Source organism: Manis javanica, chromosome 3, assembly GCF_040802235.1.
Source record: "Manis javanica isolate MJ-LG chromosome 3, MJ_LKY, whole genome shotgun sequence".
Classification (NCBI taxonomy): Eukaryota; Metazoa; Chordata; class Mammalia; order Pholidota; family Manidae; genus Manis; species Manis javanica.
The window spans coordinates 201,545,430-201,561,476 of NC_133158.1; the positions used below are offsets into that span (position 1 = coordinate 201,545,430).

Here is a 16,047-nt window from a genome sequence, read left to right on the forward strand (position 1 = left end):
GCTACATATTTTCTTTTTCTATTGCTATCATTTCTCAATTATTTATTACTTAGATAAGACTTTTGGCTTTCCTTTTACAACAAAACAAAGGCATGATTTTATTATGTGTGTATGCCTGTGTTTATATTTACTGGTTTTCTGTTTAATAATTTAAGTTTAATGTTTAAGTCTGGTTAATTTGGGAAGTGTTTTTAATTGTCCAAACATTTTCTGCAATTTCTTCTTAACACTTCTTCACTGTTTTAGGCTTTTAATGAAATTATTGTGTTTAATTGACACTAACTTGAAATTTATTCAGAATTGTTCATGGAACTTAATAGAACATTCTAAGTTCGTCTCTTTTTGTTATACCTCCTTTTTAAAAACAGGTAACCTTAAGACCATTTGAGCTATATAATCTTAACTCTCTAGGAACTCTTTCTGAAGTAAATTTCTCTCTATAGAAACTTTTTCAAGCTTACTGTCCAAAATGAATGTCTCGACCATATATAGCAAGGTGACTGATTTTGTCCTGAAAGTCGCCTTCTTAGATGGTTGCCTTCTTCAGGAGGGCAAAAGAGCTTGCTTTCCATGCTGAGCTCTTTAAGTCAGAATCTGTCTTTCTTGTTAAGTTGTTTTTGTGGTATCCTTACTTTCAACACATTTGGAACTTCTGAAGTTTCTGTTGGATCATATTAGACTTTCTTTTTCCACAAGTAGGTCATCACTGCTGTTGAGTGATTCTGTTCCTTCCTAGGTGAAAGGATGGTTCAATTCCAGAATCTGCTGCTTCTGTGTTGATAGTTGTGTTGAGATTCTGTAGTTTCATCACATCGCAGCTATGGTTAATGAAGGAGGAGAAGGAAGTTGGCGTGGGAGGTAGAGAACAGTTTTCTTGAAGTAGCTATCAAATGGTTCCTTCTCTTACTAACTTTTCAGGTATATGTGATTGACAATAGGAAAAGACATGTAAACAACTTTCTAATATTTGACATGATGTTTATTGATGAATGACTTCTGGGTTTTTTTAAATATAACTTTTGTTTATGGTGAAGTTAATAATACTTGTAATCAGTGTTTCCATGGGAGGGGTGTACCTGCCTTTAAATAAATCACAGCCAGAGTGCAGGTAGTGACTTAGAGGTTGCTGAGAGGAAGAAAAAGATCCTGGAGCTAGCCTGACCTTCACAGAGAAACTTTAATGGATTATACTTGCATACAGTTTTCACCATTGTATACTTTGGACTGTAGTAGCTGATATCACAGAAGGAATGTTGAGGAAAAGGTCACTCCTATTCAGAAATGATTTGATTGGCTCGGGACTGGCAGTAGTGCTGATGTTGCAGTCCTGTTAGGACATGGAATACCTACTATGTAGGTTGTCCCTAAAACACACATTTTATAAGTAAACTGATTAAATAAGATCAAGGTCAACAAATGAAATTAAATTTTGAAAAAGTGTTTATTTCAAATGAACACTAGCAATGCCTTAGTAGTTATATAGTTATATATATATTTGGGTTAGTTATAAACACTGGTAAAGCCCTGGACACTTTATAGTAACAAAACTTTCATCTGTCATATAATTTTCAGTATTCATTATTCATTTGCTGCCCTTGTGTATTAGTTTTCTACTACTGTGTAAAAAAGTTACTGCAAATTTAGTGGCTTAAAACAACGCATGTTTATTATCTCATAGTTCAAGTGCGTCTGGAATCTAGGTGTAGCTTAGCTGCATCTTCTGGTAAGGATCTTAGAAGGCTGTAGTCAAGGTGTTGTCCAGGTCTGCAGTCTCATCATAGGCTCAGCTGGAAAAGGATCCACTTCCAAGCTCACTCAGGTAGACGCATTTTTAAGCAAATAATTTCAAGTATCCTATTTATCTTAGCACTAATGTCTTATACTTTATTAATCTTTATAAATTTGTGTCTCTTTCCTGAGTTACCAGTTATTTACTCTCTCATTTACAACATTCTCTTACTGTCTTCAGTAAACCAGGTTATATATTTTGTGTACAAAACTATGTTTAAACTACAGTATTATATAAAGCTTTCAAAGTCTTAAAATTTTAAATATAAATAGATCTTAGTCAAGCACAGTGTTAGATAGAATCTAGAATACGATAATAGAATGTACCAAAGAGCACTCGAGAGAGAATCGAGGTGGGGGTCACTGGTATTTTGATGAGATCAGTTTCAGTGGTGGGGACAAAATTCCATAGGAATAAAGATAAAAAGCAGGTAGGGGAAAAGAAACTTTTAAGGAGTTTTACAATGAAAGGGAACAGAAAATTGCGGCAGTAGATGGAGGAGGTCATAGGGTTAAAGTAAGGGTTTTATTTTTAATTTTTAAGATTGCAAATATTACAGCATGCCTATATGCTGATGACAGTGATATAGTGGAGAAGAGAAAATGATTTGGAGAGAGAATGTTTATTGTGAGAGCAGAGTCTTTGTTGGGGAAAGAAAAGGTGGGATTGTTGAGCAAAGGGAAGAACTGGCCTCATAAAGATGCTGGAGCAGTTTACTATATAACAGCTGATGCATATTTTTTCTAATTGCTTCTGTTTTCTTAGGGAAATAAGCTCAGAGAGAGACAGAATAGGTGTTAGGATTTGGAGAGAAGCTCAGAAACAGCTTTTTTAATAACTACATTTTAGGAAGTTTAAAATTACATATTTGGTTCACATGTGTGGCCCACACTGTTTTTCTGTAGGACAGGGCTGCTCTGGATGGTATTTTCTTTCTTCAGAGAGTTTGCTTTTTCCCTTGGAAGGCAGGTGGTTGAGCAGCTTTACTCCTCTCAGTCTCTGCATCAAGGCTGTATTGCAGTTTGGTAAGGTCCCATCTACCTCTGATTTAGGTGGAACTTTCCCAATGCTTTCTTCTTCAGCATCTATGAGTTTTGGGCCATATGCTAAGATATCCATATATGGCAGATAGTTTTTTATCACCTCCAAAAGAAACCTGTACCAATTAGTAGTCACTTCCCATCCTCCATCCTCCCCAAGAACTATCCAGCCCTAAGCAACTACCAAACTACCTTTTGTCTCTATAGATTTACCTACTCTGGACATCCACATAAGTGGAATCATATAAAGTGCAGTCTTTTGTGACTGGCTGTTTTCACTTATTTTCAAGGTTCTTCTATATTGTGCATGGATCAGTGCTTCATTTCTTTTTATTGCCAAATAATATTCCATTTATGGGTCTGCCCCATTTTGTTTACCATTTATTAGCTGATGGGCATTTGGGTTGTTTCTGTCTTTTGGCTATTATGAATAATGCTGTTACAAACATTAGTGTACACTTTTTATGTGAGCATGTTTTCATTTCTTTTGGATATGTATGTAATGGTGGAATTGCGCGGTCATATGGAGACTATGTTTAGGCATTTGAGGAACTGTGAGATAATTTTGCAAAGTGGCTGCACCATCTTACTTTTTTACCAGCAATGTTTAAGGGTTCTAGTATTGCTATGACTTGGGGTTTTTTCGACTTGAACAGAGACCCTGAGTTTTTTGGTGGGGTTTTTTTTTTTTTTTGGTAAAATATTCATAATATAAAGTTTACCATTTTAATCATTTGTGAATTTTTTAGAATAAGCAGTTTTTCTAACATGGTACCAACCTCAAGAAGCCCCACGTGGACATACCAATACTGCTAGCCAGACGGCATCCACTCCTCAGGGGTCTGTGTGCCGGCCATGTGGGCTCTTCCTGCAGAGATGCCAGCACCAGCCAAATGGCTCCCTCTTCACTGATCCGAATTTCAACTCTATAGGATCCCTGTCCTAAAATAAACTCTGAGTTTTAGTAATCTCTGGCTCTTCCATTGTCCCCCAGCCTTCACACCGCGCCTGTCTGTCCATGATACCTTAGCGTTCTCCTTGGCCTCTTCATTTCTCTCGTTAACAGCGTGAATCCACGTTAGTGAATTCTCCCTTAAAATAACTTGTATGTTTCCTGACTCTACCCTGACTGAGACATCTTATCTATTTTGTGAAATTACATCACCTTTCTGAAGATAGGCTCCATCAATAACTACTCCCTGTGTCAAGGGTCAGCAGACTGCAGCCCTGGACCACATCTGGTATGTAGCCTGCTTTTGGAAATAAAACTTTTTTTCAGGTTAGGAACAAGGCTATATTTATGCTTACCTGTACTTGGAACAGTACTTTGAACATTTGAAGTACTCAATAAGTATTCGTTGCCTGAATGAATAAAAGATTACTGATAGAAACCAGGTATATTTGGCCTCTGACTCATTCATTTTAAGTTAGTGCTAAATGGAAGTTTATAACAGGCTGCTGCCTAAAAATACCACAAGGGGTAGGGATTCATTTATTCTTACATTTTGTAGTTCAAAGGAGGAGGTCATTCAATCTTAAAAATAACTTCCTTTTTTTAAAGATTACAGTTCTCTTTCTTTTGCCCCATCTCTGCTTTGTCTACTTACCCTCTTTCTCCAAAAGAAAGAAAGGAGAGAAAGAATGAAAAAAGAAAAAAGAAAAAGGAGACAAAGAAGAAAGAAAGAAAAAGAAGGGAAGGAGTGAAGGAAAAGATGACACAGTCGTGCTTATATAATTGTTTTGCTAGAGTAATTCATGGGATCCAGACAGCGATTCTTTGATACTCACTACCATTTGGCTGTGTTGATGAGATAAACCTGTATTTTCTGCGAGGCATATGGTTCATATATGTTCAGTAATTAAGATAGTTTAAAAAGCAGTATTTATCTTTAAAAAACTACTTCATAACTTCAGGAAAATTTTTCGAAATGTAGGTTTGCTTTTTGCCTTATGGTTTTCCATCCCTTGTTAAGGATGCAGAGTTTGGACTCTTGATTAAAATTAAATTTAAAAAAATTTTTAAAGTACCTGGTATTTCTTATTGAAAGAAATTAAAAACCTACATTTTGGGTTTTAGATTATCATCCAGACTAGATAAATCACTTACTGTTTTCCAAGGAAAAGTCTGATGTTTATTTAATGACTGATTTTCTTTTGTTAATATTCTTACAGTTTTTGTCATATCTGATTTTTGTTCTGTGAATTTGGATGTGTCAGGTGTGGTCCTTGTAATAAAATATACCGGAAACATAATGTTAAGATTCTTTGCCTGCTTGTTATCAGCATGATCTTCAACTGGCTGTGTACATGTATACATGTCCAGTTCCATAAGCACTAAAACTGCATGCATTTATTTTTATTTTGTCTACTAAGATGGTACATAAAAAGTGTTTAGCAACTGTCAAAAATGGACCATAGAAAAGTGTCCAGTAACTAGGAATGGTTGTTACTATATTTGTCATTCTCTTAGTGAGCAAAAATGTTAATTATAAGTCAACTTTAGAATGCATTCATTATAATAAATTATATTCGGTGGGTGAAAACATAATCTGACTTTTCTTTTCTTGGCAGCAACTTGAATTGGTGGAACCAAGTGGCTGGATTCATGTTCCCTTAACTGATAATCATAAGAAGCCAACTCGCACATTCATGATACAGATTGCTGTTCTAGCCAATCACCAAAATGGAAGAGACACCCACATGAGACAAATTAAAATATATACACCAGTGGAAGAGAGCTCCATTGGTAAATTTCCTAGATGTACAACTATTGACTTCATGATGTATCGTTCAATAAGGTGACCTTAGAACAAAAGTCATTAAACATATCTTTGTTTTATCAGTCAGTATTTTATCTGGGATCTTTATTGAAAAATGATCAATTATTTTGCATTTTTTTATGTGTTGGTGAGTATTTTATTGCAACTTTAATAAGTGGAATTTTGGGTCACACTATTTTTATTTCCTTTAACATAAAATAAAGCTCACATATTTTAATTATTAAAAATGTATTTGAAGCCAATCATTAAATTTTTCCTATATCAAAGGAAAACCAGTTAAACTGAAAATTTTAAGATAGATAAATTTTGTGTATAGAAGAATTTTTTGTGTACAAAAATAATACACAATTAACAAGGTGATTGTTTCATATAGTGATCATACATTAGAGTAATGGTTTACTGCATGTTTAGAAACAAAACTATGTTTTATCAATAGATACTGTCTTTAATAGGCCAAAAGTATTATTATTATTATTATTTTATTCAGAGGAAGTTTATTCTTTTAATACTGGACCTTTTAAAAAACAGTGTCACAATAAGCTTAGCATTAGGTGTTTGATGAGAACCATTCTGGTTTAGGGAATATAGTTAATTGTATCATGATTTACTTCCATGAAATGCTTTTAACTCTAGGGTTGTCTATATCCTGGTATAAGGTCAGAGATTGCCAGTATAATCTGCTGTTTATATTAGTTCTAGTGCTCCTTACAGAAGAGTTAGTTTGAAATTTGTGTCTGACACTCAAGCATTCCCAGAGAATGTCTCATAAAAATTTTAAAAATATGCGAAATTGTTCTCTCTATAAAAATATTTTAAAGGAGCTTAAGTTTAAAATGAGTAGATTTGATTCTGTATACTTTTTGTCCCCCCTCTATCTGTTATATTTTGAGGATGATTATTTAGCCATAGAACTTCCCAGATTGGCTCCATTTGGGAAACATTCTTCAGTGGTTCTTGCGTTATTGGGTAGGCTGAAGTCTTAAACAGTAAAGTCTAAAATAAATATGTGTTTGCTTTATTCTGGCAGAGTACTGATTCACATGGATATTATAAAAAAAGATGGTTTCACTTTTACTGTGTAAAATCTCTGCTGTTCTTCCTATGAGTTCCACAGAGTTTTATTGCCATTTTCACTGTTGTCTTTGAAGTAAGAATAAGAAGCATGGTAGGTGATCTACAAGGTCACCAAAAAGTCTGCAACCAAAAATTTGGGACCAGCAAATTAATCCAAGTATAGATGTGAGATGCTGGGAAGGATAGAACAGAGGACTGAAGCCAAACACCTGGATAGGAATTAAAAGAAAATGAGGGAATCAAGTAAACAAGAGTAGCAGTATACACTGGGCACTATTTTAGGTGTTTTGCTTTAGTCTGATAAGGAACACATTCATGTAAACAACAGGGTTTAGTTTAAGAGACAGAGAAATCTAATAAAAAGTAATAATGTTACTACTTTTTAACTGCTTTTAAAAAATTTTGCTTTAAAGAGAAAAGGAAGAGAACTAATTATCATTTACATGATCCAGTCTGTTATCTCCTACCACTAATAATTTGCTAAGAAGCTCCTAAAATCAGGAGGGATTAATAAGAACGTTGAAAAAGTCAGTGTGTTTTCTCCTTCATTATTTTTCATATGTCTGCTGGTGGACCACCTTATTAGGCATGGGGAAACTTGGTAGATGAGGATTATAGAGATAATGCTTCCCCTTATTATAAGGGTTAAAGTACAGATAGACCAAGTGCTACACTAACAAAGCATAATTATCTAAAGCAGTTGCATTTCTTTTTTTAAAAGGTGAAAATTATATATTCAACAAAGGATTTGTATCTAGAATATATTAAGAACTCTAACAACAGTGAGAAGACAATCCAGTGAAAACTGAGCAAAAGATTTGAATAGTCACTTTACCAGCAAAGACATAGGATTGACAAATAAGCATATGGAAAGGTACTTAACTTTATTAAACATTAGTAAAATGCAAATTAAGATGACAATGAGATACTATTTCACAACCATTAGAATGACTATAATTAAAGAGACAATTGCAAGTGTTGTCAAAGATATGGGGGAACCAGACCTCAAACTGCTGGGGAAGATGTAATTAATATATAACGACTTTGGAAAACATTTGGTAATTTCTTTAAAAAGTTAAACATACACCTACCATGTGACCCAGACATTCCATTCCTAGGCATTTACCCAAGAGGAAAGAAAGCATATGTCCATTTAAAGACTTGTACCTAAATGTTCATAGCCTCTCTATTTGTAATATCTCAAAACTGGAAGCAACCCAGTGTTGATAAATAGGAGAATGTATAAACAAATTGTGATATAGCTTTATAGTAGAATATTACTGAGCAACAAAAATGAGTAGACAGTTAATGCAACATGGATAAATTTCCAAAATATGTGGAGAAAAAGAAGCCATAAAAAAATGTACATACTATATGATGCTATTTTTTTTTAATTTCTAGAAAATGCAGCTACTCAAGTGATAGCAGATCAGTGGTTGTGTAGGATGTGGAGTGGGGAGAATAAGGGATAGACTATTTCAGGGGATGATAGAAATGTTCATTATCCTAACTGTGGTACTGCTTTCACAGGTATACATGTATGCAAAACTTAACCAAATTACACACTTTAAATATGTGCAGTTTATTGCATGTTAATTATACCTCAGTAAAGCTGATTAAAAAAGAGCTTATTTTACCTGTTTTACATAGGAACCACTCAAAGATGCTAGATTTGAAGTAGTTATATTTCTTACTATATAAGATCTGAGAATAAAAAACAAACTGAAAAGTGTTTTTAATAGTTAAAACAATGAGAGCAAATTCATTGATTCATTTGTAATTAGTATATGTTTGGGTATTGGACAAACTGCAGTCATAAGGTTTAAATTTGTAAATTTCACCTATTATCTAAGTATGACACTTTCAGAATTGTTTTTTACCTGAGGAAATATTATCACAAGAAACTATATAAAATGTAGAATTGTTAAATACAGCAGTTTAAGGAACACTAATAAATGCTCAACTTTAAAAAGACTAGTAGATACTGGGTATTGAATTAGATGTAATAAAAAAACCAAGATAAATCTGATGCACAGCTTGCTTTCCAGTTGCTTACATTATAGTAGGTCTTTAGCCAACCAAATCAGAAATTAGAGTGGTAAGATCTGACATATTGGCGTGTAGAAGAGAACAAAGAGCTGACTTCCTGTTCAGGAAGATAGAGGTGAAAATAAGACACTGTGGAGGAGGTAGAATTTTGGAAAGAAAGACTGTAATACCAGCTAGTTATTCACTTTCCAAGTCTATTCTTGAATCCAGACTATCATTGTTTGTGTATGAGTAGCAACAGTTAATTTGAAACAGATGATTTGTGTGTTCAGAATCAAGTGATGTTTTGTAATTTATTCTAGTTTGAAAGTTTCCAACGATTCAAACACAGACAAATCTTGAAAAGTAATTTTAGACACCATGCCTTCTGTTCCTTTAGCCATTATGACTACTAATTTAGTGCAAATTAATGCACAACCATATCAATTTTTAGTATAAAATTTTATGAATCTACTAGTTGAGCCATGATCTTTTATATGTTTCTAGTGTTTTAGGAAATTGTTACTGTTCTAAAATTCTTAATTAATTAAATGTCATATTTTTAACTGAATTCTTGATTATTACTTTATTTCATCAATTAACCTTTTTAAAGTGATAACATTTGCAAATATATGTTACATTAAAGCATTAAGGAAGTTAAAACATTGTAGTTGTGATTTTAGGTGGACACTTTTGCTTTGTGGATCTTTTAAATCAAGAATTATTTTCTCTTGCCCACATTGTTCCAGCTTTCCTCGCTTCTCCGACTCCCTAGAGTGTGGTGTTTGGAAATTTTTGCTCTACGAGGTTGTTTACCAACCTTCTACCAGAAAGCTCTCTGTACCTCATGGTTTGCTGTTTAGTTGGGTCTGTTTCTGTGCAGTGGTGTCCAGAAAGCCTTAGAAAGAGGAAAATGGTTCAGAAGAAAGTCTCAGGGATTAGTGTATAAATGATCTATGGTAATGATTTATTTTATTAATAGGACAAATCATAAGCCACCCCCCACACACACCGTAATCTAAGAAAATGTCTATAATTCATGACAATTTTATATAAAAGGTTAAAACTATTTCTTAGTTCTATTAACCAATTTATTTTTCAATTTTATGTGAAAGTACCCTCCCTTTATTCTGTGGCTAATCCCACCTCCATTGTTTGTCTTCTCTTGTCCTTTCTCATGAATAGAACCAACTTAGTATTTTGTGAACATAAGCAAAATTGTACTTGGACCAATTTAGAAGTGTATTACCTGTTTATGAAACCTTTGTCCCAGTGAATTTTTATTTCAGGAAATGGTATTTCACCTCATGTATAGTTGAAGCTGTAGCACTTAACAGTCGTAATTACTTGGTTTGCGGCAGTAAGTGTTCCACTGCTGCAATTCAGGGGTCGCCATGACATATTCTTTTACTATGCGTTTGCTTTTCTAATGTTGAGAGCAAATTAGGATTCTCTCCCTGTGGTCCCAGAAATAACTCCTCAAACTGTTTTTATAGAATTTGTTCAGAGATTAGCTCTTCTCTTTACCTGGCATTCATCTATAGCTAGAAATCCAGATTTTAACAGATCATTTCCTGTTACTACTACAGCAGAATCAAAATACTGATTGCTTACCAAGAAGCAAAGTATCCGAAGCACTGAAGCAGAGAGTTCAGCCAGCTGTTTTTCAACTGTTTCAATTTATAAGAATCACATGTTAAATGAATATGGAGACAAAATAGAGGGTAGCCTTGGTAAAGGAGGATGATGACTAGCCATTATCATAACATGCTCAGGTGTTTACTGAAGACAAAGGAAAGGATTTTTACTATTTATTTTAAAGCAGAGCTTATTTTTAAGGTGGCATTCAGTAACTCAGAGACACAAATAACTCATTCTTCTGAAGGCTCTATTTTTTTCTAAGTCATCTGTGCTGTTCAGAACAAAATCCAGCATTTCTTCTTCTGAAGTTTTTGATTGAGTGGTAATCGGGTGTAATTTCGATTCTCTCCTTTCCATACTCAGTAACTCCAAGTCCTGTAGATTCGTTCTCCATTTTAATTGTCACTTTTAGTTTCACCCCACTCACATCCTTCTAGATCAATGGCAGGCGGCCCCTAGCTGGACATGATCCAACCAATATTCCATCTTACGGCTTTCTGTAAATACTGTACTAATTCCACATTACCTATATAAACTTACCTATCTAAGTAAACCTGAAGTCCTCTGGCGTCCCTTTAAGGCCATACATCTTCCTTGTTTATAACCTTTATTCATTATTAAAATTTTTGTTCTAGTAAATATGCTTGTCTCTTTTATGCACACAGCTCCCTCATTCTTTCTTTTACTACTTTATATGTAATATCAAATGGCCTTTAATCTTGTCAGTATTCTACCATTTGATTCCACTTTCCTGATCAAGAACTAGCTCTGAAGTCACTCCTTGGAATGCCTTTACTTAGGTGATTTTAACCTATTATTTTGGCCATTCTTTTATTCTAAATCCCCTCAATATTTATGTAATCTGCCAGTACTATATTCACATATTCACATATGAATGCTGTACTGTGTATTACTAACACTTAAAAACAAGGAATCAGTTCATTTATCTTCTATATTTGCATTATAATTCTGAACATATGGTAGAGATGCAGTAAATGCACATGCTTTTCTTTTATAAGATCCCTTCTGCATTTTCTATCTCATTTTTACAAAATCACTGTGTCAGGATTACATTTAGCTATGAATAAAAGAAATCCCTACCACAGTGACAAATAAGTTTTTATATTTCTTATATATTAAAGTACCCAGTTCATTGGTCCAGTAGAGGTTTTCTAAGAATTTTTAGGTCTTTAAAATTATTCTCTCATGGTCAAAAGATAGTTGCTGTAGTCCTTCCTAGCTGTCGCGTTGGGACTTGAAGAATAGCACTGGCCATATCTCTCCTTATCAGGAAGAGAAAAGCTCCCCAGAAATCTCCAGCTTACTTTTGTTTCATTGGTCAGATCTGGGTCCCATGGCCACCTCTACATGAAAGGAAGGGAGTTCGGGAAATCAGGGAGCAGGATTGTTATTGCTGACTTAGGAAATTACTATTTTCTAAGGCAAAACATGTCATCTCCCTGAAAAAAATAAAAAGACAGTATTCTCCATACAATGAAGAAGGAGAATGGATATTAGGTAGTCAATGAGCCGTATCTGCCACACACAACCTTTCTAAGCCTGGGCATCTCCATCTGCAGTAATAGCAGTGCAACTCAGAGGACTAAGTGAAATAATAAATGTAAGGACTTTTTCTTCTTCTTCTTATTCTTCCTGTATTTACAGATCAGATGTTTACTTCCTCAGGGTGGAGAGAAGCTCAAAGTAAGGGACTGAGTGTCCTAGTTTGGAATCAATAGGAGTGGGAAAGAAGTGTTCCTAAATTTATACTCTGTTTCCAGAACAATGTGCAGATTTAAGTAGAGAGATGAAATAGGAGGGCATTTTTGCATGGAAAAGCACAAATCTGTGGAGGAATGAGGAGGTTATATTCAGAGTACAATATAGGGTGTTAACATGAGTACCATGAGTAACATGTAATTTCATTAAGTTACAGGATGGAAGGAATGTAGAGTAGGGTGGGATGAATATTTAATCTTACCCTTTTATGTACAGGGTAATTTTTTTTTTAAGTTATCAAATGTACATCACAGTGGTTCAACTGTCCCCTCCCTCGCCCTCCCCAGCCCACCCCCCTCCCCCTTGGTAACCACTAATCATGTCTCAGTGTCTATGAATCTAATGCTGTTTTGTTAATTTTGTTTTGTTTAGTTTTTATATTCCACAAATAAGTGAAATCATGTGGTATTTGTCTTTCTCCCCCTGGGTTACTTCACTGAGCATAATACCCTCTAGATCCATCCATGTTGTTGCAAATAGCAGGATTTCTTTTTTTTTTAAGGCTAAATAATATTCCATTGTGTATGTGTACCACCTCTTCTTTATCCATTCATCTATTGAGGAACACTTAGGTTGCTTCTGTATCTTGGCTATTGCAAACAGTGCAGCGATAAACAGAGGTGCATATGTTTGTTTGAATCAGGGACTTCGCTTTCTTTGTGTATATTCCTAGGAGTGAAATTACTGGGTCAAATGGTATTTCTATATTTAGTTTTTTGAGGCACCTCCATAATGTTTTCCACAGCGGTCGCACCAGTTTGCATTCCCACCGGCAGCGTAGGAGGGTTCCTGTTTCTCTGCATCCTCGCCAGCATTTGTTGTTTCTTGCCTTTTGGCTAGTGGCCATTCTAACTGACGTGAAGTGATATCTTATTGCGGTTTTAATTTGCATTTCTACAGGGTGACTAATTGTGTACTAATAATGCCTCTATATACTTCTTATATTTAATGCTATAGTAAAACTGGAGGCAAAAAGAAGGCAATATGGATTGACTAACACCTACCATCATTATGAGGTATGAAGGAGCCTATGGGATAAAAACTGTATTTTTTAAGCAACTTTATGTAAATCAAATTATTTGGTTAATACATACCATGTATACTACCTAAGATTCGACCATGGAGAAGGCTATCAGAAGTTTCCCTGGGGTAAAAAGTTGGCTGGAAAACTGTGCTTTTCCAAAGGGCATTCCTTAGAGGATGATGCTATGGAATCATAGAAATGTCCACCCAATTTAGGTCTGTTGTTCCAGGTTCCCTCCTTCCATTCCAGAAATTTAGATGATAAGTGGAGTTCTTAGAAAAACACAATTGTAAGCAAGACCATCAGAAATCTTACACAACTCCAAATAAGGCTCTCAAGTGGCCACTACAAAAATATTTGAGTTCTTGGAATATGACATGTTGTGTGTTTAAACAAAATCATTAGTAGGAACACAACTTCATTCCTTTGGGTCCAATCTGTGCTTGTCTCATGTCTAGTTACTTTTGGATTCAAAATAAGAAAGCCTTGTTTTAAAACTGAAGAAGCCTTTGAAACAGTATTATTCATACTCTAATTCCTTTTAAAGATAATGTCAACTGAAGCATGAAATATGCTAGTGATAATGAAAAACACTATAGTGCAAGCACAGTTTCGTGTTTTCAATAATAGTAACCATTTTGCCTATATTCTGTGTAGCTAGTGAATATAATAAGAGGAAATATTTTAATGGAAAATTTCTCTTATTTACAAGCTAAAATGAAGTAACTCAGTAGTATAGGAATTATATGAGCATCTGAGCCTACCTACTGTAATCTTTGGCCAATTTTATCAGTCTTTTTTTTCTTTTTAATTTTGTGTGTGTGTGCCTGCATGAAGCATAATGTGTATACACTGTAGTGCACAAAACACCATCTCAATGAATTACGTCAAAGTGGACACCCATGTACATGCCAAAGACTAGATAGAACCCCTCAGTATTCTTGGAATAACTCTTTGTCCTGTCCACAAACACTACTGCTTTCTCCTCTCCAAGATTAGCTTCCACCCCAAGTTTAATGGCATAGCTAAGTTTCACCTATGTTTAATATAACATGCATTATCTACACATGTATACATAAATTAAATTATATTTTCTTTTGTGTTGGTTTTCTCTTCACTCAACATGATTTTTGTAATATATATATGTGCCACTGCATGTAGCTATAGTTTGTTCATTTTTAGTGCTATTTATATAGTATTGTATTATAGAAATCTCCCATAATTTATCCATTCTATTGTTGTTGATTATCAGACTTTTTAGTGTCAGGCTATTACAAATAATGCTGTTAGGAAGTTCTAGTACCTGTCTTGACTCAAACTGCATGTGCATTTCTGTTAGATATTATATATAACACATACTTCACTCAAAGGGTGTATGTATGATCGTTTTTTTTTGTAGATAATGCCAAAGTATTTTCCAAAGTGGAATCACATTTCGGCAGCAGAGAATGAGTTGCTGCTGTTCCATATACTCCCTAATGTTTAGTATTGTTGGTCTTTTTAATTTTAGCCATTTTGGTAAGTGTAGTATTATTGTAGTTTTAATTTTCCTTACCCTAACTAATGAGGTCAAGTCACTTTTCATGTTTGTTGGCAATTTGTATGCCTCTTTTGTAATGTATTCTAGTTTTTTGCTCATTTAAAAAATTTGTCTATTTTTCTGATTGATTTATAAAAGTGCTTCATATCTTCAGGACATGTATATTAAATATTAAGCTCTTGGACAACTACAAATGTTGTAACTATCTTCTCCCACTCTGTGGTTTGCCTCTTCATTCTCTTGAAGATGGGATCTTTTACTGAACAGAAATCTTTTATTGTTATTATTATTATTAAGGTATCATTGATAGACAATCCTATGCTCAGGTTCCACATGGGTGACATTGTGGTTACTCCATTCCTCCCTATTATCGAGTCCCCACCACATATCCCATAACAGTCACTGTCCATCAGCATAGTAAGATGCTACAGAGTCAACACTTGCCCTTCCCCGTGCCCCCCTGTATCATGTGTGCTGATCATAACACTCCTTAAATCCTCCCCTCCCACCCATCCTCCCCAATCCCTTTCCCTTTGGTAAGCGCTACTCCATTCTTGGAGTCTGTGAGTGTGCTGCTGCTTTAATGAACAAATTCTTATTTTTAATGTAAACCAGTTTATCCATCTTTCCTATGATGTTTACTGTTTTTAGTGCCCTAAAATGTTTTATAACCTGAACTTCATGAAGATATTACATTACCTTTGAAAAACTTCATTTGCTTTTTTGTGCAGACTTAGATCTGTAAACCACCATAGATTACAGGAGTTAAATTTCATTTTTTTTCTTCCTTATATGGATATCCAGTTGATCCAGTATAATGTATTGAAGAACATCTTTTCCCGTTGCTTTGCAATGACACCTTTATTTCAAACCTAGTATCCATTTATGTGTGGTATGTTTTTGAGCCCCCTGTTCTATTCAATTTGTCTGTTCTGGCATCAGGGCCACACTGTCTTTATTACTGTTGATTTGTAACACATTTTGACATCAGGTAGATCAGCTTCTTCCAGCTTGTTCTTGTCAACAGTGTCTCAAATATATTTTTTAAATTAAGCGTATCAGGTTACACACACACACACACACAAGCAGATTTTTTAATTGGGATTGATTTGAATCTATAGATCAATCTAAGAACACTTACAGTATCGAGTCTTCTAGTTTACGGAAGACAATGTTATTTGAGACTTTAATGTCTTTCAGTAACTTTTTATAGTTTTCTTGGGAGACATCTTGTACATCTTTTGTAGATTTATTCCTAGGAATTTGATATTTTTTTATTCTATTATAAATGATACCTTAAAAGAAGTTCGTTTTCGTAAATTGAAATAGAATTGACTTTTGTAAATAGACTA

The 16,047-nt window shown here is 34.5% G+C and overlaps 1 protein-coding gene across 7 annotated transcripts in view; it reads left to right on the top strand.

Annotated features, from left to right (window-relative positions):
* Positions 1-16,047, top strand: part of ANAPC10 (anaphase promoting complex subunit 10) — a 156,035-nt gene that overhangs the window by 73,655 nt on the left and 66,333 nt on the right. For 2 of the 7 annotated variants that reach the window (XM_073232615.1, XM_037024641.2), the window contains 2 exons: positions 5,401-5,575; positions 13,089-13,147. The exons of 1 other annotated variant lie outside the window; for it this stretch is intronic. In XM_073232615.1, coding sequence (XP_073088716.1) covers positions 5,401-5,575; positions 13,089-13,147 — 234 coding nt within the window. 4 more of the 7 variants (XM_073232616.1, XM_073232618.1, XM_073232617.1 and 1 more) reach the window with 4 other exon arrangements.